This window comes from Gorilla gorilla, chromosome 7, assembly GCF_029281585.2.
Source record: "Gorilla gorilla gorilla isolate KB3781 chromosome 7, NHGRI_mGorGor1-v2.1_pri, whole genome shotgun sequence".
Taxonomy (NCBI): domain Eukaryota; kingdom Metazoa; phylum Chordata; class Mammalia; order Primates; family Hominidae; genus Gorilla; species Gorilla gorilla.
In genome coordinates this window covers 69,433,952-69,461,654 of record NC_073231.2, presented here as the reverse complement: position 1 = coordinate 69,461,654, position 27,703 = coordinate 69,433,952, and the positions used below count along the sequence as shown (strand labels likewise).

The window sequence follows — 27,703 nt, the reverse complement described above, 5'->3', positions numbered from 1 at the left end:
TAATCACCCCTTGCTCTGCACTACTCACTCCATGATTGGATTTCACATCAGTACTCATATAAGCACTTTCGTTAAGTGAGTTAATATTTGTTTGATGCTTAAAAGAATGTTTGGCATTCAGTGAACACTACAACAGCATGTGTCATTACAGAATGTGTGTTTTAGAATGCCTGTAAAATGCTAGGTACTATATTAGTATTCAGTGCTTTACATATGTATCCTCAAGTTAAAACAATAATCCTGTAAAGTAGGTATTACATGCCCATTTTACAGCAGAGGAAATGGAGATTTGGAAATTTTATATAACATGCATAGTTATGAAGCAGTAGAAACAGTATTTGAATCCATGTGCCTGACTCTAAAGCCTTCACACTTCTTGTCCAACAACACTATCTCCTCTCCTCAATTTTAAATCTTAGAGTACAGGGCCCGTATATTGTTCAAGTTGACAACTGTAATTGAAGAAATGGATGCCAAAAATGGATTTTGAATTTGACTAAATTATACTACTTAGAAGGCAGCTATGGACAACAAAAATAGGATATATGGTTCCTTGAAAGAACCTGCATGGACTATGAAGCTGTGAATTGCAATGTTTATTTTGGTAACTTAATTTCACAAGTATGTACTGACTCCTTATTCAATGAAAAGGAGCTACTGGACATACCTATGCTCAAGGTAGTGTTTCTGCTTTCAGAAGCTTCCAAGTCAATGGTAGGGAGAAACTTTTTAAGGCAACACTTTGTATCAAGCTAATATACAAGCTACACAAAAGAAGTCCTAAGGGATTTCAAAGGAATAAGACTGACATTTCTCAATTTTCTAAGAGTTCAAAAATATTCTGTCTTGGTCACAAATCAAGCCTTGCTTGCCATATATTATTCATGAATTCAAATCAACTTAACATGAATTAGCTTCAATAGATACTATTACCTTTCTCGCAAACAATATGCTGTTTCATATTTTCAAAAAGAATCTGAAAAATATCAACTCATAATGTCATTTAAGGGATCAAAACTAGCATCTAACACACTTAGTTTTCTGCACTTTACTGAGAAAAATTCATTGCCAAATACGCTCTGGTTGGGCTATTGCAGAGTGAAATGGAACCCAAACACATTACAGAATTCATTCTGTGTTTGCTCCTTTTCATGTGATTCATCCTATATGTAAATAAGTTAACTGTGGTCTCTATTAAAAAAGATAAAAACAAATTGTAGGTTTGAAGCAAATCTATAGTAAGTTGCCTAAAGAAATAAGGTATTTCTATACATACCTGCTTCTTAGATGACTTAACTCCATATCCTTATCATCAGGATAGCTGTATTGAGCTGAGCGTTTCTTTTGAGATTCTTGCGTCGCTGCTCTGAACTGTCCTCTACTCCTACAGTCTGTGGGGAAAGAAGTAACCACAATAGCATCATGTGAGATGCGATGTCATGATCTCATCTAGATCATTTATTTAACAGTCAGAGAGGGCAAGAGTACCAAGAAGAAAGAGTAGAGAACGAGAGTGAGAGAGACTCATTTAGTCCGTTCCATTTTGCTGGGTGACCACAGTCTCAGATACCTGCTTTTGCATGTCACTGAATCTGTTTTGCAGCAGCAAGTGGGATGCAAGGCAGTCTGCAGAACCTCTGGAGGAGCCCCAGGCAGAGTGATGCTGAATCTTACTTAGTAAGGGCATGGATTGCATGGTATCTTTTATTCACTAAGGACTTGGCACAATGAAGAAAGAAGCAGGAGAGTCCTGAGTGGAATGCTTGAAATTTGGCAACTCCTCAAAGTGTCTCAGGCACACCTGATACCCACTAGGGATTTGTTTTTTAAGATACCCCCTGTTGCACAACTGTACTGTGTCCTCCAAGTGGTTAAAAGTGTAAGTTTTATGTTATGTGTTTTTGTCACAATCAAAAAGATATGAGAATAACATGAAAAACTTGTTGCAAATAAATATGGAACTTTAAAAAGTGGTCTCTGATATAGTATGGATGTCCCCCTCAAACCTGCTGTTGAGATGTAATTCCCAGTGTTGGTGGAGCCTGGTGGGAGGTATCTGGATGTGGGAGCAGCTCCCTCACGTCTTTGTGCTGTGCCTGCCATAGTGAGTGAGTTCTTGGAGATCTGTCGTTTACAAGTGCGTGGGACCTCCCCTACTCTCTTGCTCCCACTCATGTCATGTGCCCTGCCTCCTGCTCCCTTTTGCCTTGGCCATGAGTGAAAGCTCCCCGAGGCCTCCCTAGAAGCTGAGCAGATAACTTGCACCAGGCTTCCAGTACGGCCTACAGAACTATGAGCCCATTCAACTGCTTTTCTTTATAAATTACCCAGTCTTGGGTATTTTTTATAGCAATGCAAAAACTGCCTAATACACTCTCTAAAATTTCATATGAAAACAGATGGTCTGGAAACTAAGACATTTTGAAAATGAAAAAGAATGATGTAGGAATCAACATTCCCAGATAGTAAAACTACTATATATGAAGTTCAAAAATAAAAATTCTTAATATTGGTGGGAAAATACCTGAAAAAATAAAACAGGATAACAACCCGAGAGCATCTTACCATGCAATCGAATTTAACACATTATATTAGGCAGCATAAATTGGAAAATAGGCAGAGAGTACTTTTGTTCTGGGCAGCTAGCAAGTTATTCTTAAAAGAAGAGAAAGTGAAAAACACTTACCTCTTCACCTTATCATATGTAAATTAAATTCAAGAGGAATATGACATGAAAGATTATTAAGCAAACATGAATATGAAATTTAGGATGATTTTTAAAATAACACAACAAACTGCAAATGCTATAACGCTAAACAAAATAAGAGTAAAACTTATACATATGAACTCACTGGTATTAAAACATACCAGAAATAAACTAAAATGAAAACATCCCAAAATTACCACAGTGACATTGTCTAGAATACTGGTTATGGTTGTTACTTGTTTTCTTTTTTATTTCTACTTCTACCTTTTGTTTTCAATTAAAAATGTCTTTATTTATAAAATCCAAACACAGTTCACTGAAGAAAATCCAAGCCTTCTTATAAGGTTGCAAGTTAATTATCATATTGTTGTATATTACCATAATTGGATAAAAAATTTACGGAGGCCGGGTGCAGTGGCTCATGCCTCGGCCTCCCAAAGTGCTGAGATTACTGGCATGAGCCACTGCGTCCGACCTATTGCTACTTTTATAACGGTGAAGTCAAGACATTCTAGATAAAGCTGTACATTATACTAAGGGACCCACAGGTACTTATTTTCCCCTACTGTTATGCTGTTACCTCGACTTAGTACTTTACTGATAATTAATAACGCATAAATATTTGCAGCTCTGAGTAAAAAAAAAATACATAGAAATATTTACGAAGAATACAACTAAAGAAAGTGAACTTCAATCATAAAATGAAACTCAGTCTTTCTATTTCTGAATAGCACACAGCTTTTGTCAATAAATATTTATGGAGATTTTACTGAATTAAGGTATTAGGCTAGGCACTGTAGACAAAATAAAAGTGGATAAGGCATGGTTCCTGATTTTCAATAGGTTGCAAGTATTCTCCCCACTACAATGCAGCATCTCCAGCTAAGCCAAATATCTTTCTTTTCAATTCTCATATAAAAAGGAAAAAATATAGAGAAAACGCTCTGCAGATAAACTCTCATCATCTATGGTCTTTCATTATTTTTTAGAAAGATGAAGCCTTAGAATTTATTTACTTTAAAGCACCAATAGATTGTTCAAGGTCATATAAATAAAACCCAAAAAGCAAAGAATCATGTATATAACACTGCAGGTATACAGAGATGAGTACACCTGAACAGAAACAACCCACCAGACTGCAGTGACATGGCAGGTTTCTTGTAATGTGACAGCTAAAATGTTGTAGTTCTGACATCATTTCTTTTAATTCACTTCGTTATTTATTCCTAGATACTGCCAAAGAAGCAGAGTATTTGATTGCTGAATGTTTGGCTCTTAAGCAAACAACATTACATTTACATTTAAATGCAATGTTAGTATAGTAGATGCTTTGATTTTATCCCTATGCATATTTATCTTATATAAATATATACATATGCATACATATATATCTATGTGCATGTGTATATATACATACATGTTTTCAAGCTCTGTTCTTAGGCTTTACATGAGTTATTTATTTGAAACTTTACAATAACCCATACTCAGTATTATCTTCCCTATTGTTAACCTGAGGCACAGAAAGATTATATTATCTTGTACAAAGTCCTACAGCTTTTCAACAGAAGAGACAGGGTTTAAATCAGGACAGTCAGACTCAAAAGCCATAACGCTACAGCACAGAATGAGGAAAACAGAAGAAGGTTAACTCCTAGATTTCTGGCTTATGCAACTTGCAAATAATAGGGTCATTATTTGTTAACTGAATGAATGGATGGATGAGTCTAGTGTGGAAAGTAAAATGAAATAACTTAAATTTAGATCAGCTTAAATTTCTGGTCTATGTGTGACATGCGGGTATGAATTACAGCAGATAGGGTGTTTGAAGACAGCAACAAATGTGGATGAAGATACAGCCAGATAACTCGTGTTCAAGAGACATAACGGTGGGTGGGTGTGTGTGTGGGGGTGTGTGTGTGTGTGTGAATCTTCCCATTCAGGGCAGCCTTGGTTGCCCCCACCCTGACCCTGCTCCTGCCTTTGCTTTGTGAATGGTGACCTAGATTCTTAGTGGGCGAAACAAGGTTCTTCCCTATGCAGCACCTTCTTGCCTCTCCAGTCTCATTTCTCCCTAATGCACAATCCACAGCCAGTGATCCTGCTCCAGCTTCATTTGGTCTCACTTGAGTGACAAATGCCATAGGTGTCATGTCAGCCTTCTCCAGGAAGCCTTTCTTAACTGCCAAGAGCAAGTCGAATGTAAACTCATTGCACTCCCTCAGCATTCTCTGGATACATTGGGTCTTACTCCTCACATTCTCTGAGAAGAGCAGAAGAGAAGGGCCTTGTCCTACCTACCGGTTAATCCTCAGCACATGCTTGTGGCAGGTGCCTAGTAAATGCTTTAATAAAACTAGAAAATTCTCAAGACAGCAGGTTGCTTTCAGAATATGTCTGAATTTTGCAGTTCATTGGAGTGGATTGACAGTCCGTGGTGAATAAACAAGGTCAAGTTTGGGAGATTGACCTATAGTAGCTCAGGCAATCCTATGTCTTTCCACGAATTGATCAAAACTATGCAACTTTGGAACACTAGTATCCCAATGCTGCATTCCATAGATTAAAAATATGTCAAAATTGATTTTTCAAATTGGCAAAAATATATCTGATTTTTATTTTCAACACTTTCAACACCTCTTATTTGCTTGCAAAAAGGGAAAAAGTACAAATAACTGAAAGCAAACTTACAAAACTGACAATAAATTTGGGGGACACTTTGAGAATGAATGCGTTCATATTGCATATGAAACATCTCTGTTGTCTGGGGTATATACCCTGGTTCTTTATCTCTTACCGAGAAAAAATTCAGGACACTGGCACACACGAGGAGTGGGTTTAGAGGCATAAAGTTTAATAGACAAAAAAGAAGAGAAAGAGAAAAAGCTTCCTTACTCTGGGAAAGCTGGTCGCCCAAGATAGGGTCTCTGGTTTGGGACGGAATGCAATCAATTTTGTACAGAGGCTTGAGGAGGCAGTGATTGATTTGCATAGGGCCCAGGGGATTGGTCTGACCAGGTATGCCATTTAGATAACCTAGGAAAAGACTAGCCCTCCCACCCTAGTCTTTTATTAGCAAATGCAGCTTCTTTTTTTTTTTTTTTTTTTTTGAGAGGGAGTTTCACTCTTGTCGCCCAGGCTAGAGTACAATGATGCGATCTCGGCTAACTGCAACCTCCGCCTCCCGGGTTCAAGCGATTCTCCTGCCCCAGCCTCCTGAGTAGCTGGGATTACAGGCCCACACTACCCGGCTAATTTTTGTATTATTAGTAGAGACGGGGTTTCATCGTGTTGGCCAAGCTGTTCTCGAGCTCCTGACCTCAGATGATCCGCCCACCTCGGCCTCCCAAAGTGCTGGGATTACAGGTGTGAGCCATCGAGCCCAGCCGCAAATGCAGCTTCTACCTGGCAGCGGCCATGACACCCGCACACGTGGTGACAAGGAAAAGGGAGCAGGAACCGCCATGTTGGATGGACTTGGCTCTTAGCCACATGTATTTACACATGCATATCTATGCTTGCAGCCTGACCTTTCAGACTGCTTTTTGTTAGAGAAGAAATGATTTGGGGCTGCTTTTTATTAAAGGAAAATTCCACCGAGAACTTTTACCCTCGCTAACTTCCCAAAATAATTTCTTAGTAACTCCTGTATTAATAGCAAAGTGGCTTCTAGTTCTCATAAAGGAACTGAGTATATTAATACATCATATCTTTAGATGATGTTTCACCTCAATTAGAATCAATACTGAACTATCCCCACAATTGTTTTGAAGTGAGACGGTTCCAGTAGCACCCGATCAATATTTCTTCATACTCTTACTGATATTTCACTTTCTTATTACAATTGTTTTAGGAATCTATCACAGTGTTAACAGGTTACTACAAACGCAATGGCTTAAAATGATACAAACGCATTTTTATGGATTGCTGTGTATTCCCTCAAAATTCATATGTTGAAATTCTAATCCCCAGTAACTCAGACTATAACATTATTTGGAAATAGGGTTGTTGCAGAGTAATTCGTTAAGAGACCACACTGGAGTAGATGGGCCACTAATTCAACATGATTAATGCCCTTATAAATAGAAGAAATTTGGACACAGACATGAACACAGAATACTGTGTGAACATGGAGGTAGAGGTCAGAGAGATACAGCAGAAGCCAAGAAACAATGGATGTTGGCAAACCATGAAAAGTAGGGTGAGGGGCATGGAATGCATTCTCCCACACAGCCCTGAGTTGGAACCAGCCCTGCCAGCACTTGATCTTAGACTCCCAGCCTCTGGAGTGGGGAGACACATTTTGCTGTCTCGTTTGTGGTGCTTTGTTACAGAATCCCAAGCAAACTACCACACGCAGCACATCACACCTTCCGTGGCCAGAATGCAGGACTCCTGGCACAGGTTAGCAGGTCCTTTGCTCAGTCTCATGAGGCTCCAATCTGTTAGTGGGGCTACATTCTCATCTCATCTGGGGCAGAATCTGTGTTGGCAGAAATCACTTCCTCATGGTTGTGTTACTGAAGGCCACCTGGAGGCCACCCACAGTTCCCTTCCATGAGGCCCTCTCCATAATAAATAAAAATCAGAAAAATGTTATCTCCACAACATAGTGGTTTGCTTTCTCACAATCAGCAGGGGAATCTTTCTCCCTCCATCTAGTAAGACAGAGTCTAATATGAGGTAGCTTCATCACGGGAGGGACATTTCATCACCTTTGCTGTATTCTGCTGATTAGAAGCAGGTCACAGGTTCTGCTCTCACTAAAGAAAAGGGATGACATGAGGGCGTGACTCCTCAGGGTTACATTAGTGTGTGGTCATCTCAACAACCATCCACTGCACACTGCCCTCGACTTGCTCTCATGAATCAGGAAGATAATTCCCACCATAAAAAAAAATGTACTGTAGTATGGAGATTTTGCAAAAAGCTAAAAATAGAACTATCATTTGATCCAGCAATCCCACTACTGGGTATTTACCAAAAGGAAAAGAAATCATTATTTCAAAAAGGCACCTGCACTCACATGTTTATCACAGCTCTACTCAAAAGAGCAAAAACACGAGATCAACCTAAAAGTGCATCAGTGGATTAAAAAATGTGGTATATACACACCATGGATAATATGGTTTGGCTGTGTGTCCCCATTCAAATCTCATCTCTAATTGTAAGCCCCACATGTCCAGGGAGGGACCTGGTGGGAAGTGATTGGACCATGAGGGTGGTTTCCCCCATGCTGTTCTCATGATAGTGAGGGGGTTCTCACGAGATCTGATGGTTTAAAAGTATGACACTTCCCCTTTGCTCTCTCTTCCTCCCGCCACCTTCTGAAGAAGGTGCTTTCTTCTCCTTTGCCTTCCAACATGATAGTGAGTTTCATGAGGCCTCCCCAGCCATGTGAAACTGTGAGTCAGAAACCCTCTTTTATTTGTAAATTATCCAATCTCAGGTAGTACCTCTATAACAGTGTGGAAATGGACTAATACAATGGAATAATACTCAGCCATAAAAAGAGTGAAATCATGTCTTTTGCAGCAACGTGGATGGAACTTGAGGCCATTATCCTAAGTGAAATAACTCAGAAACATAAAAGCAAATAGCACATGTTCTCACTTATGAGTGGGAGCTAACAATGGGTACACATGGATAGACAGAGTGGAATAACATGCTGGAGACTCCGAAAGGTAGGATAGTGGGAGGGGAGTGAGTATTGAAGATTACCTATTGAGTACAATGGTACAAAGAAGTATACAACTAAAAAGCATTCCTATGTCTCAAGACTCCAGGAAAGAAAATGGCGACAATCTTCTTCTAATTTTCAATTTCATTTTTCTCTCTTTGTCATTATTGGAAAAAGCATGTTATTATTATGTTATTGTGTATATTACTATGTATTATATATATATTATACCTATATAATACATATTAGATATTAGATGAATATATAATTTCTTATAGTTATTACTTCTCCTTCCTTTATTTTTTAAGCCAGCTATTAGATTTATTCATCAATTCCGCTTATATCTTTATTCAGGCTTTCTCAGTACATTCATATTTATTTAGCTGTCTTTTCTCTAACATCTTAAGCTGTGTGTTTTGTTAATTTATTTTTATTATTTCATTTTTAATAAAACTACAAGTTTGCTTCTGTATTTACCTCTGTAACCCATAAATTTTGATAATAATGTTGTAATTAATATTTTTAGATATTACACTTCTTGTTGATAAAATATTTATTTGGTCTAATGACTAAAAAATTCTAAGTAGCTATTTTCTTTTAAATTTGATTATTTTAGATTAGTTGCACTGTGGTAAAAGATAATGAAGTCTGCTTCTGGGAATTTTAGTGTTCCTAGTGACCTAGCATATAATCAATATTTGAGAATCTTTATGAATATTTGAAGATAAAGTTAATTTTAGCTTATAGGGACAAAGTTAAAGACATCTTTCACAAATTGATCTCATTAGTAATATTCAGACACAATTGTATTAAGCTGTGCTGAATGGATGCTAAGCTATTTCAAAATTGAGATTGAAATAAACTTTGTTTCAGTTAATGCTTTTCTTACTTACATTCAACTGTGTATTGTTATTGCCACTCCTGTTTCTGTGTGCCTGACTTAACTTTGATGTATGCTTTTATATGTGACCATTATCAATATTTTGCTTATGTATGGCCCTTGTTAATGGTATAGAGTTAAAAGCTGCTTTTTGGATAGATAAAGCAGTCTTCGACTTTCAGTAATTCTCTTAATGCACTGAAACTTCAGGCACATTTGGGTCTTATGAGGATTTTAAGATTTTTGTTCTTCAATGTTTCCTTTAAACTCCACATTGTTGGTTTTCCCTAGTGATCTGCAGAGCATATATCCTGTTTACCAAATATTTTGCCGTTTATGGGAACATATTTGAAACCAAATTTCATTAATTATCAATGTCATACTTTAACAATATTAATAATTACAAATGTAATGAGGATTTCTAAATTTTCTAATTTTTATCATTTATCATCATGCTTATGCTAAGTCAATTTTATCGGTAGAATTTTGACTTATTTGATTATGGCACAAACAAATGGACAATTACAAAATTTGCTGAAATAAGTAGATTGGTAACAAGGACTTGTGAATGTTGTTTAATTGCACCTGCAATGCCTAAAGTATTATGCGAACACTCTTGATCCTACTGATTAGCTGATATGAAAAATTAGCTTAAATTGATGTTAAAATGTCAAGATTGTTGCATTTATAATTCATTAGCATAAGATTGTAAAAGGGAAGGTCATCAGCTACAAGACAGTTCTCATGTTTACTAAGAGGCACATATCTAATGGGAAAATACTAAGAGAAACATATCTGATGGGAAAATACTAAGAGGCACTTATCTTATGGTAAAATAAATTTCTAGTATTAAGAAACCATTTTCTTAAATTAAGCAACTTGGTGAAGCCCTGCTAATGAATTACCTAATCCTGATACAGAAAAATTTTTCTTTCTTATGTGATAGAATAGATTGTAAATAAATGCAGAATGCTGTATTTGGAAGATAACTTATCCTTAGAACTTATGAGAGGGTTATTTTCAAGGGAATGCTTTGTACTCTATGTAAAGTCAACATCATCAGTAGAGTTTGATTAATCATCTATATCACTGAACACTCATTCTGTTTTGTATCATTTCAGGCTACTTATTTGCCCTTTTTCCTACTGTAATGTTCTCACCTTGATTTCAACAAGTTTTTCACACAAGATATTAGGTACTAACAGACCCAAGGAGAGTGGGAGATGTCCTTATGGTGTTCTATTAAAAATAGCAAAAACTGTCAAAGACAAACCTGAGATCACTGTTGCAATGTAATTGCTTCATTAAAGCTTTATAGGAGTTGCTGAAATCTTACTTCTTTAGTAATACTTCGAAGGCATTTTATAAGTTAAGCATGAAAAAACCACAGCGTCATGAAATACGATGGTAATAAAATTAGTCTCTTATGAAAGAAATTAAACTTTCATTAGTTCACAAACATAAGCACAATTTATTTGAAAGAAAGTCATGAGCAAACCTAAATATATTTACATTTGTACATAAAATATACTGTATTTACAATTACTTGATGCTCTAAAGACAGAACTTAATGTGACGTATGCAGCTGGAACTTACAAGACCAGATGGTTCAATAAATCCCAGTAGAAAATATACATCTGTTAACTCTTTGTGCAATTGTTTTATTTGAATGAAGTTTTATTTAATTGAGTGGTATAGTGTCTTAGTACGTCACTTATCTTGTCTTAGGAAACATCCCACCTGCCTTAGGTGTAAGTTTTTAATTTCTAAAATAAATGAGATTAAATCATTTTCTGCTCCATATTGAAGAGAATGCTTTCTGCTCTATGCAAAGTCGATTTTATCAGTAGAGTTTTGACTGATTTATGACACAAACAAATGTGTCAATTGTAGAGTTTGCTGAAATTAGTAGATTGGTAACAAGAACTTGTGAATATTATTTAATTGCATCTGTAATGCCTACAATATTATGCAAAGACTCTTGATCTATTGATTAGCTGATACTCAAAATTAATTTGATGTTAAAATGTCAAGATTGTTGCATTTGCAATTTTTTAGGACAAGATTCTAAAAAAGAAGGCCACCCAGCTAAAGAAGAGTTCCTATGTTAACTACTGGTGAAAGAGATTTGGAGAAAATTACAGAAAGTATAACGAAAGGAAAACTAGCGATGAGGTGACATGGTGGGGTGAGGAAAACAAATGGACTTGGCAATGGGGAGTCTGAGCTCTATCCCTAGGTCTGCTAATAAATAACTGAGAGCAAATTACTTAAACCTTTCCAACTTTTGCTTCCTAATCTTAAGATGAAGTGTTGGTTTTTTTGGTCTTGTTTCTTAGTCAAATACTCTCTTAAGCCACCTCCAGCTTCAAAAATCTATAACTAGCTGGGTGTGGTGGCCCACGCCTGCAATCCCAGCACTTTGGGAGGCCGAGGCGGGCAGATCACCTGAGGCTGGGAGTTTGAGACCAGCCTGGCCAACATGGTGAAACCCCATCTCTACTAAAAATACAAAAATTAGCTTGGTGTGGTGGCCGGTGCCTGTAATCTCAGCTACTCAGGAGCCTGAGGCAGGAGAATCGCTTGAACCCGGGAGGTGGAGGTTGCAGTGAGCCGAGATGCGCCATTGCACTCCAGTGGTGATAAGAGTGAAACTCCATCTCAAAAAAAGAATAAAAAAAAAAAAAAAAAGAAAATCCTTACCTAAGATAGCTAAGGAAAGAAAAGAACCTAGGACTTTAATGTGAAATGTTCTGTAAAGTATGTTAAGTGATATAAAATATTAAATCTCAAAGAAAATTTGAACATTTTTGCTTTATCTTTTATGCTGGTGAAATAAGATTCTTGGCTTTCTCGTTATAGTCATTCATTTATCAGTCTTGGTTACTGTGATCTTTTGATAACTACAAATTTAGCATTTGTCTCATGAGGTTTCCCTTTTTCCCTTTTCCTTAAAAGAAAATTCAATCAAACAACATTTTGAACACTTGCTGCTTATCACTTCACCAGCTACACCTCTGTCGGAGCTCTCTTGGTTCCTTATCTTTTCTTAATATTTTCAGTGGGCACTTACTATTCCCTAGGCCTTACCTACAGCACTGAATTATTATGTTTCTGCTGGCTAAAAGAACAAAAACTCCAATCAAGCAGCTGATTCATCTGATAATTATCCCCCAAACCACCCTACTGTTTATATAAGGTCTGAGTCAACTTGTAAGTTGTTTTGACATAATTTGGACACTGTCAATGGAATAGCATTTTCTCAAGTACCCAGAAAAATAAAAACCCCTCCTTATGGACAACAAGCAACATAATCTTTGGCCAGAATATCCCATTATTTGAATCAGAATATAGTCTCATTATCCTTACCAGTATTAATCCTTCCAGAGTGCTGTATTAATGGACTAAGTTATAAGTATACTGGTTTTCTCCTACGTATCTTGTACCAAAGACATCCATCTACCTGAGGCAAGAGTATACACAGAAGCAGCACAGAACTCCTGGCTTGCCTCTGCCATGTTTCCACATTCTCTGGTACTACTGATGGCAGTTCCTGTGCAAATCACAGCATTCCCAGAATGACTTCCAGTAAAATGCTGGGTGGCCCAAAGATAAGTGATTATACAGAGAATATCAAGAAGTTGTCCCTGAAGGAGGTCATCTAAGCAGACAGTATCTGATGTGGCTTCTTTGGATGCATTTGCACATATTTTTTCACACATATTTAGATGCAACTTGCTCATATTGACAAAATCGGAGTCAGTATACACACACAATAGAGAGTATAAATCTATGTGTCAAAATAACATGGGCAGAGAAATTAACCCACAAGGTAAAAGAAAGAAGTTGGCAACACCAGAGTGGAACAAATGGGATGCCTAGGGAAGAAAGGATCCCTGACTTTTTTTGGAGATTAACCACATGATTTTTATTTTTTTCCTAATGGAGGGCTTGTAGGTTTATTTTTGAGTAGGTAAGAAATATATCAGATTGGACAATTCTGTCAATATCCACAACATACCTTTAAAGCTATGCCTACTTCTGGGCATCACACTTTAATAAAGACCTTGATGAATTATAATGTTCTGAAAGAAAAATAAGCAAAATCAGAATAATGAAGCAACTCTAAATCATGCAGCATGAAGAAACTAGGGAGTTTGGGGTGGAGGGTGTCTGTTTAGTGCAGAAGAAAAGATTCATTATAAAAAAGAAAGCCATCTTCACAGGATAAACATGATGTCACACCAAAGGAGAATTAGAATTATCCCACGTTTCTCCACAAGGAGAAAAATGACCAGATAGAAACCTGTTATGATAAGTTTCATCTTAGTATAAGATTAAAAATGAAACCTAATGAATTACCTTTAAATGAAATAGATTCTCAGATGATGTGGGCTCAGAGCCCATGGGATTTCATCTTCTCTCTTCCCAGGCTAAAAGACAGGAGGGGGCTAGATGAAACAGTAAACAGGTAGTACCAGTTTTGCTTTTTACTTACGATAATCCTGAGGATCCTTCTAAGAGCTTTTTGGTCTTCAAAGAAATCAGTGTTTTAGAACTGAATTCCAGGTCACCCCTTAGCTTCAGATCAAAACTGGTTTTCTCAGACCTTGTGTCAGTACATTCCTGGCCCCCATAATAGTGTGTAAAAAAATGATTAAACAGAATCTTCTGTGACCTTGAAAAACCAAATATGCTGATTAATGCTGTCAGACAGGAAAGCTCACATGCCTGTGCTCTCCCTGAAGAGCTCAGGCCTTGATCAGCATGCACCTCAACCAAAGACAAGAGGAATGGTCTTGCCTGGCCCCAGCATGAGGTCCTCATCACAGGACGCTCATTGCAGCACACGGACACTGAGCTCACAGGGATTTGGGAGCACGGTGCCCTGAAGATGAGCACCCCAAAGATGGGCCTTCTTCCCCTCCCCCACAACCCCAGGGGACAGGCCTCCCCTGGGCAAGTGGCATAGGAATATAGAGGCCACAGTGTGCTTGAGAGGACAGGGGAACCCTGGGGAAAAAATGCAGCACACAATCCTCCTGAAGCCTGCAGGCCTGGGGGAACCACGCCCAGCCCTGCCCAACTGAGGACTCAGAGCAGCTCACCTCTGAAAGGGCTTCATGTTCAGATTTCTGGCCGAGAGCTTCTGCCCTCAGAGCGTGCAGTGTGTCTCCACTTCTCAGAAAGCCAAGAATGAACTGAATAAGTGGGCTGTCTTCCTGCTTTAGCCTACGGGAGGCTGATGTCATAGCTCAGCCCAGTGAACCTGTCTCCTTCTGCTAGGTTTCTGCCATGGAGATAAACTTGACAACTTGAGCCAAGATAAAAAAGTCACTGTCCATGAAAGGGTCCCGAATAGTTATCAGAGAGAGGAGCCACTTTCTCAGTGAAAACATGACCCAAGAGACGGAGATGACAAAAGAACATCTGTTTAAAATAGTAACAATAATAAATAATAATAATACAAACAGTTAGGGCATTTCCGATGCTGCAGAAAATGATGTCCTAAAACTTAAACAGATGATCAGATGATGTTGGAACTAAGAAGTTAAATAGATAAATGTAAAAGGAGGTTGATCTCTGTTGAGACTGATTAGTGAATTTGATATAAGTGGTCATGGGCAAAAAATATATCAGAGCATTTAGCAAAAATATAAAAGAGAGTAATATGAAGAAAAAGAACAGAGATTTGGAGGGTAGACCTAATGCTCAAATAAAGAATGTTTCAGAAGGAAAAAAAATATTTGGAGGACACATACAGATATACAGTAAATAAGGAAATATATGTATAAATTTCCCCTTGTTGAAGAAATATGCAAATCTATGAATTGAAATTGTTCCCTAAGTTTGACACTGGATTGATAAGGAAAGTTACATCTAAGCATATTCTGCTCTAATTCTGAACAAAAGATCTTACGGAATCCCATTTAAAAAGCATTAGAGACACCTATTTAAGCAGGGGAAAAAAAATCCAGACTGGCACCTATCGCACCTATCCTTCCAATTGCAATATAAGAAACTAGAAATCAGGAAAGGAACACTGGCAAAGAATGGGAAAGACCACAGTCCAGGAATCCTGTGCAAGTAAGATGCTCTTCACTGTTCAGCGGGAAAAAGATACTTGAGTATAAAATGCCATTTGTAGAATACTTTACACAAGTACTGAATTTGAAAGCATTACTTGATAGGCCACTTTAGGAAAAGAGAAAAGCAAAAAAAAAAAAAAAAAAAAAGCAATGAGTAGTAAAGGCAAGCATTTTCCACCTATATATATGCACACACCTATACATGTGTACACTTACTCACGTGTATCCCGGACACATATATACCTATATATGCATGTATACAACCATTCACGTATACACTTTTGTGTACACATATAAACATACCCATACATGTGTACAAATATGCATGTACATACCAATATGTGTACACATCTATGCATGCATACACTCAAACATGCATACACCCATACATGTGCATGCTTACACATGCACACACATCTGCATATACACACCTGTACATGCCTATACATACAATACCTATTCATGCATATGACTATACATGTACATATGCGTAACTTAAACATGCATGCATCATACATGCACATAGCTATACATGCCTATACAATACATACATCTACATGTACATGCTTATGCATACACATGTATATATGTACACAAATACACATGCACACACCCATATGTGTACACACTCATGCATACACATGCCTATCCATGTACACAGTTATATACACACATACATACGCATGTTGTTAAATTAGGTTTAGCTCAAAGCTACTTCCTTACATATTTTAAGTTCAGCCTAAATGTTTTTCCAGACATAGTGAACTGTAACCTAACTGGATGTGTAAACAGACTGTAGTCTACTCTTGTGTCAGTCGCTAAGTTTTGGCCAATCAAAGGCAGCCAACTCTTTCAAACTGTGTTCAATAATGCAAATGCTGGTCTGGAACCAATCTGGCTGTATCTGTACCTCACTTCTGTTTTCTGTACATCAGTTCTCTTTTTCTGTCCATAAATCTTCTTCCACCACATGGCTGTGCTGGAGTCTCTGAGCCTACTCTGGCTCGAGAGTCTTCTTAATTCACAAATCATTCTTTGCTCAATTTAATTTGCATAAGGTTTTTCTTTTAACAGATGGTGTCAGAAGTGGGACCTGAAGTAGAACTTCCTCCAATGCCCAGGAGCAACATGTGACCAAGTGAGGTCCCTGCGAGGCCCACTGTGGCCACTGCTCTCTCACAGCAACTGGGGATCATGGTATTCTCTCTCAGATTCCAAAGCTCCACGGATTTGTTTTTAGCTCTCTGAGTTTGTTTGAGCAAATTTTTTTATCTGAACTGGGTTCAGAAAACACAACAGAAACTGGACTGGATGCAGAATCACGTTGGATCTGATATTAACTGGCTTGGATCCAGTTAGAGGCCTCTTACGTCTGACCCAGTCAGACGGAAACTGATAATAAATGGAAATATTGCAGAAGGTATAAATTTCAGCTTTTGCAAATTCACAGGGATTTTTGTGTTCTACCCCTTCCTTGCACTTTTCTCTTTTTGGTTGCTTAGGTAGGAAAAAAAAATCATTGACTAAGTTGATCAAGGAGATCTGATAGCCAAAGCCAAGATGTAAGGTAAAAAGGAGATCCTTAGTTTCTAAAGAACTGAATAATCCACCTTCCAGCTATGCCTACATTTGCATGTATAAATATCAGACTCTGGAAGCAGCAAACACTTACAGAAGTGGTAAAATCTTACTAAAGGTAATTTAAAATTAGAATGGAATGTTCCAAATGAATAATACCACACTTTAAGCAGTGCATCTGAAAATGAGAATTCCTGGCTAGGTGCAGTGGCTCATGCCTGTAATCTCAGCACTTTGAGAGGCCAAGGCAGGTGGATCACTTAAGGTCAGGAGTTTGAGACCAGCCTGGCTAACATGGTGAAACCCCATCTCTACTAAAAATACAAAAATTAGGCAGGAGTGATAGTGGACACCTGTAGTCCCAGCTACTTGGGAGGCTGAGGCAGGAGAATTACTTGAACCCCAGGTCTTGCCACTGCACACCAGCCTGGGCAACAGAGTGAGATTCCATCTCAAAAAAAAAAAAAAAAAGAAAAGAAAAAAGAAAAGAAAAGAAAAGAAAAAGAAAACGAGAATTCTTGAATTAGTTTTATCTAGGGATGCCTATTGATAGGCAGAAGCTTCTAAAAAGATTTTAATATCTTTACTGTTTTTTAAAAGAGACTTTTTACAAATGGCAAATAAAAAGTTTAAGTGACTAATTGATAAGAAAATATCTGTTAACATTTTGGTTTAGTTATTATTCTGCCCCAAAGGCAAAAAGAAAGCTATCCTAAAGTGTTTACAAAAGATAAGACCTCCGGTAAAGTAGGCTTGCTTCTTTCTCACAGCAATCCATGCTGAATCCAGTCATGGAAAATGCTTTATTTGCTCTATTCCTTAATGGGCTCCATGCTGAACTCAGTAATTTTAGCTAAGAAACAGTAGCTAAGTTAAAAAGAACACCCATGGAACTAAAATATGCCTTTCTGGAATCTAACTGGCTATCTTTAAACCTTTTTGTAAAAAAAACCTACATTTATAAAGGAAATCTCCATTTTTAAGGATATCTGCCTATGTACATTAGAAACTCTTGCCATGGTTTTCAATTTACGCAACAAGTCAAACCTTTTTTAAAGTGCTTTTCAGACTATCTTGTCTTAACTGAACTTTTACTTCCACTATTTTTTCTTTGGTTTGAGCTGATGATACAATATTTAGGTCTAAAGTCTTAGCTCTGTGCTTTTGAAATACAGATTTTCTTGTTTGGCCTGGGAGTTGGCCCTTTAGAAGTACAGATTTGGAATTGCCTGGCTGGCGGTTGCTTAGGGCAATGAAGCATGTGATTGAAAGAGGGATAGTCTAAAGAGAGAAAGGAAAAATTATAAGCTCGCTTTATGAAAGCTATAAGATCTGCTTCTGTCTGTGTTCATATGTCTACTATATATGTTAAGTGTATGTGATAAAATTTGGTAAATAAAACTAGTTTTTAAATTGTTGGCAAAATATGGTTTCAAAATTGTCAGTTAAATATAAGTAGGTACTTGTTTGATTTGACTGTGAGCTTACGGTTTGGTTTTGAGAGTCTGGATTCAGTGATCTGGACAGATGGCCATAGTGAGGCCTGGGGCTAAGTTCTCAGTTCCTAGAACAGCAGCTACCAGCCAGAATCAAGCCCAACATGACCCGTTCTTCCCTGGCCCAGTTTTGCCTCCTGGCTATTCTGGGAAGGGTTGTATCCTCCAGGCATCCTCCTCACAGCTGTCTTCTGTCCTGACTTCTACATCAGGCATGGAAATTCAGGACTTAGACAAACACTGCCCTTCATAGTCCTCCTGGGTGCCACATGGCTAAATGGCATATAGGGGAAGACATTAGGGAAGGTACCTGGGGGAAGACATTAGCGAAGGTACTGTAACAGGATGAGCCGTAGACAAAACCCCTCAGACACCGAGTTAAAGAAGGAAGGGCTTTATTCGGCTGGGAGGGTTCGCAAGACTCACGTCTGAAAAACCGAGCTCTCTGAGTGAGCAATTCCTGTCTCTCTTAAGGGCTTACAACTCTAGGGGTTCCGTGTGAGAGGGTAGTGATTGATTGAGCAAGCAGGGGGTACATGACTGGGGGCTGCATACACCGGTAATTAGAATGGAACAGAACAGGACAGGGATTTTCACAGTGCTTTTCCATACGATGTCTGTAATTTATAGATAACATAACCGATTAGGTCAGGGGTCCATCTTTAACTACCAGGCCCAGGGCGTGGCACTGCACTGTATGTCTGTGGATTTCATTTCTGCCTTTTAGTTTTTACTTCTTCTTTCTTTGGAGGCAGAAATTGGGCATAAGATAATATGAGGGGTGGTCTCCTCCCTTAGTACCTGGGGGAAGACATTTTCAGTGTATGTTTTCTGGTTGTATAAAAGCTTTCCCATGCACGAGGGCTGATGTTATAACAGTAGCTAAAAGATTATTCCTGGAGAAATAGCCAGAGATAGCATACTTATTTCACTGGACAAGTTATAAAACAGTTAAATAAGGTATTATAGATACTATAGTACTGGGCAAAGCTAGCTGAACTGACTGAATTGTTTTGGTCAAAGGTATTGTAGATTAATGACAGTCACATCCACTTCCAGTGTAAAACATAAGTTGACACCTTTATTATGTCATTGAAAGGACTATCCCCCTAATAACACAGTCTCATGTATCTTCCACTAATAAACTCTGACATAACTAAATGCTGCAAAGCCTTAATGCACTATGTCAAGGCGTATTTTCACAAGGTAAAGAAAGCTTTACATGGTGATCTGACTGAGGACAATCTAGAACCTGAAGACTGAATTTTCTGAGAACAACATCAGAGTTGGCCTTTGCCATCACATTGTAGCAAAACTTTGAGACCTTGAACCTCGGGTTCATGACCTCACAACTCAGAAGGTCCCCTCCACACTCTTACTGTATTCCCACTGGAAACCTTAAGGTTAAAGCTCACCAGGAAAATTTCTCCCCAGAAGAAGATGACACCATTGATGTGGGTAGCTTTTTCACCAGATCAAGAATCAAGACTTCTCTGCTATCATAAGACTCTTATCTTTCTATTTATTTTCCTTGCTTATACTTCTATGAACAATAAAAGTGAAAAAGGAGATGGTTGTGTGGACTCATGGGGTATACTTTTATTTTGTGAAAGATATTGAAGCCAGCCTTATATACCTAGACAACTTTATGCTTTGATAGATGGAAGATGAAGGGCCAGTGTATGTGAGAAATGTTCATCGTACATTTGTTGTCTCATAATCAGTCAGAAACAGAACACGGATACCCTCCTCTTAACCTACATCATAGGTTAAAGAGAACATTGCTGCCATCGGTTATGGAGAAAATTAATAGGAAGACTTCACTCTTCCAAATGGGCATCTTTTGTTAGGTTTCTTTTCCCATGGTTTGGAGTAAATGAAGCAATGATTAGAAATTTATCCCTCATGATAGGCTCTTATAGCAGATAATACTGTAAATGCTATGTTATACAACAGACTTTATTTTTTTTTCATTTCATTTTATTTTAGAGATGAAGTCTCGCTCTGTAGCCCAGGTTGGAGTGCAGTGGCATGATCTCGACTCACTGAAATCTCTGCCTCCTGGGTTCAAACAATTCTCTTGCCTCAGCCTCCCAAGTAGCTGGGATTACAGGCACCCACCACACCCAGCTAATTTTTGTATTTTTAGTAGAGATGGGGTTTTACTGTGTTGGCCAGCCTGGCCTCAAACTCCTGGCCTCAAGTGATCTGCCCACCTCGGCCTCCCAAAGTGCTGGGATTACAGGCTTGAGCCACCAGGCCCAGCCAGTTATACAACAGATTTTAAATGCTCCTTTGAAAGTTGTGCTAAATAATAAAATTGCTCCAGATCACTTAGTGATTAACAGAGAAGTGTCTGTGCAGTTGTTGGCACTTCTTGTCACCCATGGAGAAATACATCACATCAGGTATTACAGAGATTCAGTTGTAAGGAATTAATGAATAGACTGCTTGGTTAAAGTGAGTAGATTCTTTACCTAGCACATTCTTTGATCTATTTGATTTTATTTGGTTGGTTTGGTTTACGGGACCCCAGGTAAGGAGCATACTCCAAGCTCTTGGTATTATCCTCCTGATAATCATAACAGTAGTCTCCCTGCTGCATTGTATTCTCTCAAAAATTTTAAACGTTTGCATGCAGCCATCTGTAGAATGTCAAATGGCCTTTCTTCAACTGGAATGACAAAAACTCAAAGAAACATGTGATCATGAGAACATCGTAGCCTATGAGTGATATGCTGAGACAGAAAACCCAAAAAGATGGTAACTGAGAGTGGTGATAAGGCCCTAAGTATTGGTCACATGCTCACCTAAGTGAGAACCTTACCAAAAAGGGAGAGGAGGTTTTTAAACAAAATTATGGGAGGTCATTGTTTTGGACTGAGCTCTTGCACTAGGCCCCAACAAACCAGACAAAAGCAAAATGGAGGCACTTATGCTAAATGCAACATAACCAAACTGAAACTTTAAGGAAGGAGATAGGTCCTAAAGTGACCATTTTTTCCTCCTGTAAACAGTAGATTCCAACAAAAGAAGGTTGCCCCTACTGTAACCCTCATGCACACACAAAATTACTTGACATTTATGATGATGACAGAGTGACATTAATTCCTAAAGTTTTGGTCTGTCTCCCAAAGTTGAGAGGATGACCAAAAGAGGGAAATTGCTAAATTAAGCTTAGCCCAAAGCTGCCTCCTTACATATTTTAAGTTTGGCCTAAAGATGTCTAGGCATAGTGAACCTGACTTGAAGTGCAAACAGACTGTAATCAACTCCTGTACCAGCTGAGCCTCATAATCAGTTGGCCAATCAAAGGCAGCCAACTCTTCAAATCGGGTTCAAACAAGGCAAAGCCCAAGCTGTGACCAATTTGGCTGTTCCTGAACCTCACTTCCGTTTTCCGTACATTGCTTCTCTTTTTCTGTCCATAAATCTTCTTCCACCACGTGGCTGTGCTGGAGTCTCTCTGAGCCTGCTCTGGCTCAGGAGGCTGCCCTTTGTCAAGTAAAGTCTGTTAAATTTAATTTGTCTAAGGTTTTTAACAATGTACACATCTGTATGTGTACACACCTATACATGTATACAGACATAGAAGATACGTTTTACGTATTTATGTATATAATGCATATGCAAATAATGGGAAAAATAAATAAGGCTAATTTGAAGAGGAAAGCTCTAAATAACAGTAAATGAAGTAACTAAATTAAAGAAAGCCCTCTGTACAGTAGGACCTGACAGTGGGCAGTGCCCAGGGAGAAGGAGCAGCACAGGTGAAATGCAGCAGCTACTTTGTTACAGAGAGGACCAAGGGACTGAAAGAAATCTTCTTAAGCATAAAAAAACTCAAATAAACTGGGTGTGGTGGCTCACACCTGTAATCCCAGCACTTTGGGAGGCCGAGGCAGGCAGATCACAAGGTCAGGAGTTCAAGACCATCCTGGTCAACATGGTGAAACCCCTTCTCTACTAAAAATACAAAAATTAGCTGGGTGTGGTGGTGGGCGCCTGTAGTCCCAGCTACTTTGGAGGCTGAGGCAGGGGAATCGCTTAAACCTGGGAGGTGGAGGTTTCAATAAGCTGAGATCGCACCACTGCACTCCAGCCTTGCGGCAGAGCAAGACTCTTGTCTCAAAAAAAAAAAAAAAAAAATTCACATAAAAGGAAGCAAGTACGTTGCTGCTGGGTAAATGATGAAACCGTTTCAATTTAGTGGTAAGCCTGGGATGTTCACCCTCACCATTGTTAACACACAGCATTTGCAGAGAGCTCATACAGATTGGTTAAAGGACAAAGACTATGAACACACAATGCACATAGCCAATCCCCAAAACCAAAAACCATGGAAAAAGCTGTTTAAACACACTAACAGAGAAATGAAAATTAAAATGAACTTGAGATAATTAAGTTTTTACTCACTGCACTATCAAAAAACCAAGGGCTAGTATATTACCAATTGCTGGTGGGGAAATAAAGTGGGTATTAATATAATTGTTTGTGGAATCGTCATGTTTATCTTTTTAGAAATAAATCTGACAACACTTTTTTTCATTAAAAAGCCTATATCCTGTACCTCAGCAACTTTACTTTGGGAATTCTATAAGAACCTAGCCTATGGACATATAAGCCCTGATATGCAAAGTATGGCTGCATGAATTTTGGTATATACAATCCTATCCATTAAATACTAAGCAATATTTTAAAGGAATTACTTATATAACAGATACATAGAATGACTTGAGGAAATTTATGAAAAAAAATGCACGACAATGGATTTAGTTAAGGGCAAAAAGAAAAACAAAAACTCCATGCTGTTTTAGAATAGTTTGAAGAGAAACTGAAATTCATGGGTTAAAAACTGTGGATAGGGCCACAGGGTGCAGTGGCTCATGCCTGTAATCCCAGCATTCTGGGAGGCCGAGACGGGTGGATCACCTGAGGTCAGGAGTTTGAGACCAGCCTGATCAACATGGAGAAACCACGTCTGTACTAAAAATACAAAAATTAGCCAGGTCTGATGGCGCAGGCCTGTAATCCCAGCTACTTGGGAGGCTGAGGCAGGAGAATCGTTTGAACCCGGGAGGGAGAGGTTGCAGTGAGCCAAGATCCAAGATCACGCCATTGCACTCCAGGCTGGGCAACGAGCAAAACTCCATCTCAAAACAAAACAAAACAAAACAAAATGGTGGATAACAAAATTCTTCATCGAACATAATAAATGACACGAAAACTACAAACCAAGTCCTTAACACCCCAACTTTTTCCAGTTTGATCACCCATACAAACCCATAGCCTTACAGCTAAGTGACAGAAATCCCAGCTCCATTATTTAGATCTCATGCCTTCTACCTACAAAGAATAACAAGATATAATGATGTAAATCTTGATTGCATTTATATTATCACTGTTTAAACAGACTCAGAGTCCATTTCAATGTGTTTAGGAATTTAGGAGAAGAGTTTCTCCAGGATTTTTAAAAAATGTAGTTAAATTTGGAAGATGCTGGTATCAGTATTAACCAGTAGGCTATTATTCATGGGAAACAAAAAATGAAAAAAAAAATAGCCCTGTTGAAAATAAAATTATTCTTTAAAAACAACATAAAGAGCTGAGGGTCAATTTAATCATACATTTCATTCTAACAAAATGAACCACTAGGACTGCTTGGAGTGGCCATTTACATCCCAAACAGAGGTCTCTATTTTACTCTAGGATAATGCCAGTTAAAACAATTAAATCCGCTGGGCATGGTGGTTCACACCTGTAATCACAGCAATTTGGGAGGCCGAGGCGGGCAGATCACTTGAGATCAGGAGTTCAAGACCAGCCTGGCCAACATGGTGAAACCCTGTCTCTACTAAAAATACAAAAATTAGCCGGGCACAGTGGTGCGGGCCTGTAGTCACAGCTACTCAGGAGGCTGAGGCAGGAGAATCACTTGAACCTGGGAGGCAGAAGTTGCAGTGAGCCGAGATTGCACCACTGCACTCCAGCCTAGGCAACAGAGCACGACTCTGTTTCAAAAAAAATAAAAATAAAAATAAATAAGTAAATCATTTAAACACCATCGCTTATTTTAATCTGAGAGTGAGATTAGCAAAGGAGAGGGAAGAAATCTATTAATACAACATGAATGAACACACAACAAAGACAAGTGTACTGAGTAGTGACATAGTTTCTAGGTCCTTTAATACACCTTCTCTGTTTGGGAAATTCACAACTTCAGGTCTCAGGGATGGACTCAATGTAGTCAATACCAGCACTTCTCAACTGCCTTACTTAACTCAGACCATTAAAATGTATAACCTACCTGAAACTACGGAGCCACAGTCTAGAAACTAGTTCCTCAGAGATCTGAATGTTCCAGCAGGCCTCTAATCTACATAGAGCAATGTTTCTGTTAATTGGGAAGTGTAAGAAGCCCATCCCATAAGAAAGTGGTCCACTTTTGAGCAGTTACTAAACACCTTTTGTTAAGCCACTCATTTTAAACTGTCTTTTAATTTTTCTGAAAAATCCATGCTTGTTAGTCAGAAAGTACACGGAAAAATACACATGTATCCATTTGTAATGGTTCTCATTACAAACATTACATTAGGATTGGAACTACATCAGGCATATTCATATCTTTAGGTAATTTTGCTACTGACATGACTTCTGAGCATTTTTATAGTGCCATAAAAAAAAAAAAAAACACTGTATGTTTGTATCCAGTTAAGGAGTAGATGTTTACTGCTGGCTTATTAATTTTCAGACATTTTTTAAAGACACTCACAGAGAAAGAGTATTCTTATTATTGATTGGAACCACAGATCTTGATAAGAACGCTGCACAAACTCAAGACCCCAACCCTCCTCTGGTCTGTTACATCCTTGCATTGCATTTTCCATAACAAACATTGCCCACAGCAGATTCATTACCATTTAAATAACCAGAGGAGCCCTCCTCCGAGTCTTCAACGTGGAACAATGGCAAAGGGGGGAGGGCAGCAGAGGAACTGCCCTTGGTGGGGGCCTGCTCACTGTCTCTGTGCCATGCACCTACCCTACAGGTGCTACCAGGTGGCGGTGCGCACAGAGGAAAGAGCCGAGGCCTTCAGGTCAGCTGTGGGACCTTAGAAAATGGATTTAGTTTCCAGGAGCCTTATTTTCCTCATATGTAAATCAGGGATAATAACAACCACCTTGAAAGACTCAGGACAATTATATGAGCTAGGTGTTTCCATGAATCACATATCACATGGCCAGAGGTGAGAAGAGCTAGAAATGGTATGTGTCAGTATAAGGGGCACGCAGCCCTGGCCTCTACACAGAGCCATTGCTTCCTTGCAGGGCACCGCTCTGGTCATCACAGCCCACACCCTGCCATGCCATCTATCTCTCTCTCTGCTCAGCAGGCCCTATGTCCCATCCCAGGGACATTGGAGAAGAAGCAAAGGAGTGTTACAAGTTGCCATTTATATGGTTTGTATATTGCTCTCTGCTCCTCCAACATTCTGAAGAGGGGGGACTATTTCATTATTCCTGGATCTAATCACTAAGAACTTGAGGTAAGGGAAAGAATGCCACCCTCCCCGGAGTACCACATTCCTTTTTGCTGTGTCCGATAAAGCACCACCACAGTGAAAAAGACAACCGTGACTCAGGTGTCATTGAGTCTGGCTCTGTCACCCAGGCTGGAGTGCAATGGCACGATCTGGGCTCACTGCAACCTCCGCCTCCAGGGTTCAAGCGATTCTCTTGCCTTAGCCTCCCAAGTAGCTGGGATTACAGGTGACCATCATCACGCCTGGCTAATTTTTGTATTTTTAATGGAGATGGGGTTTCGCCATGTTGGCCAGGCTGGTCTTGAACTCCTGACCTCAAACAATCCACCCACCTTGGCTTGCCAAAGTGCTGGGATTACAGGCGTGAGCCTCCGCACCCGGCCAGTGTTCCATCACACTTCTAGCAGTGGCTTTCAATTTCCTCCCCTGACAGCAAATCTCTAGTACTACTTAGGTACTGAGAATGATCATTTCAGTCCCTGAGAACATCAGAACTCCCAGGCCCATGGCCACTACACGGAGCAAGCATGAGGCTATGGTGGCCCTTGTGTCATTGGCGTCCAGAGGAGCTGCAAGTATCCTCCATGTGACAGACACCTGCTCACCTGTGAAGATGTCAGCATGTTCTGCTCCAGAATCATCAAGTCCTCAGTTCACCTCTAGGTTTCAACAAACAATACATCTTTTCTCTGGCCCTGGCTCCACCACTTACTTATTTTTGGACTTTGAGAAAGTCATCTAATATTTTTGAGCTACACTTTCATCAAAGGAGAAAGAAATCCACATTTCTAAAGGGATATTGTGAGAACAAAACAGATGCTTATAGAAGCACCTTAGGGAAAGTTTGGTTCGTAAACGGTGATGTTGTAGATATCACCAATTCTGTTGTGCCATTAGGGAAAGTTTTTTTCCTGACTCTATCAAAATTTCCTTGTACTTCCAATGAGCACTACTGCAACGTCTTATGAAGAATGAATAGCGTAAGTTAGCCAAGTTACTATAAACTTTCATTTCTCTTTTGTTAGATGAACCCTAAGAAGTAGATATAGTCAGTACCAAGTGATTGGCATTTGATCTTTGGTGCAGAAATCTGAAATGCAGTAAGACGGCAGAGGCCAGTTTTGCCAGCAAGTGTCCCCATTCTAACAAGGTTAGTGTGGAATGGAAGAGGATGGGCAGGTTGGGAGCCTCTCTTTTTCCTGGTGTCCACCCCTTCATCATCTGCCAGATTTCCAAAAGGAAAGTTCTGTGTTGTTGGCTTTTTGCGTATCTTTCTTTAAATTGCATAATCTTTACCACTGAAAACAATTCAAGCATGAGAACATGCACATCAATCCAGATCGTGCTCATTGCATTATTACTGACCTGCACAGCAGTCTTGCCACACTCGCAGGTCCACCTTCGGGATCTCGCTGCAGCTCAGGTAATCCTGTGGGTATTCTGCCTTTACAAAGACATCAGCCTGCACTTGCTGAATGCTGTCACCATTGTCACAAAGCACCCGGCCCAGGGACGCCTGCTTCAGCTGAGTGAGTTGTGCCGGGGTAAATACTCCAGGGTTTTCATACCAGAACCTGGTAGTCAACCAAAAAAAAACACTGTCGTGGGTCTGTGGCCTGAGAACTCAGCTGCATGTCAAACAGCCACAATGCACCAAGAAGAGCTCAACATAAAAGACGCATACTGAAAGAATTATGCTTGTTCTCCAACTGAGTATCCTTTTAATTCTCTCC

At 39.1% G+C, this 27,703-nt stretch overlaps 1 protein-coding gene across 1 annotated transcript in view; it reads right to left on the bottom strand.

The window, feature by feature from the left end:
- The window catches only part of PXDNL (peroxidasin like), a 508,880-nt gene that overhangs the window by 27,371 nt on the left and 453,806 nt on the right, over positions 1-27,703 (bottom strand). The window contains exons 19-20 of the mRNA XM_055349261.2: positions 27,336-27,544; positions 1,277-1,391 (exon numbers count right to left, since the gene is read on the bottom strand). Of these exons, the coding sequence (XP_055205236.2) occupies positions 1,277-1,391; positions 27,336-27,544 (324 nt within the window). The remainder of the gene's footprint in view (positions 1-1,276; positions 1,392-27,335; positions 27,545-27,703) is intronic.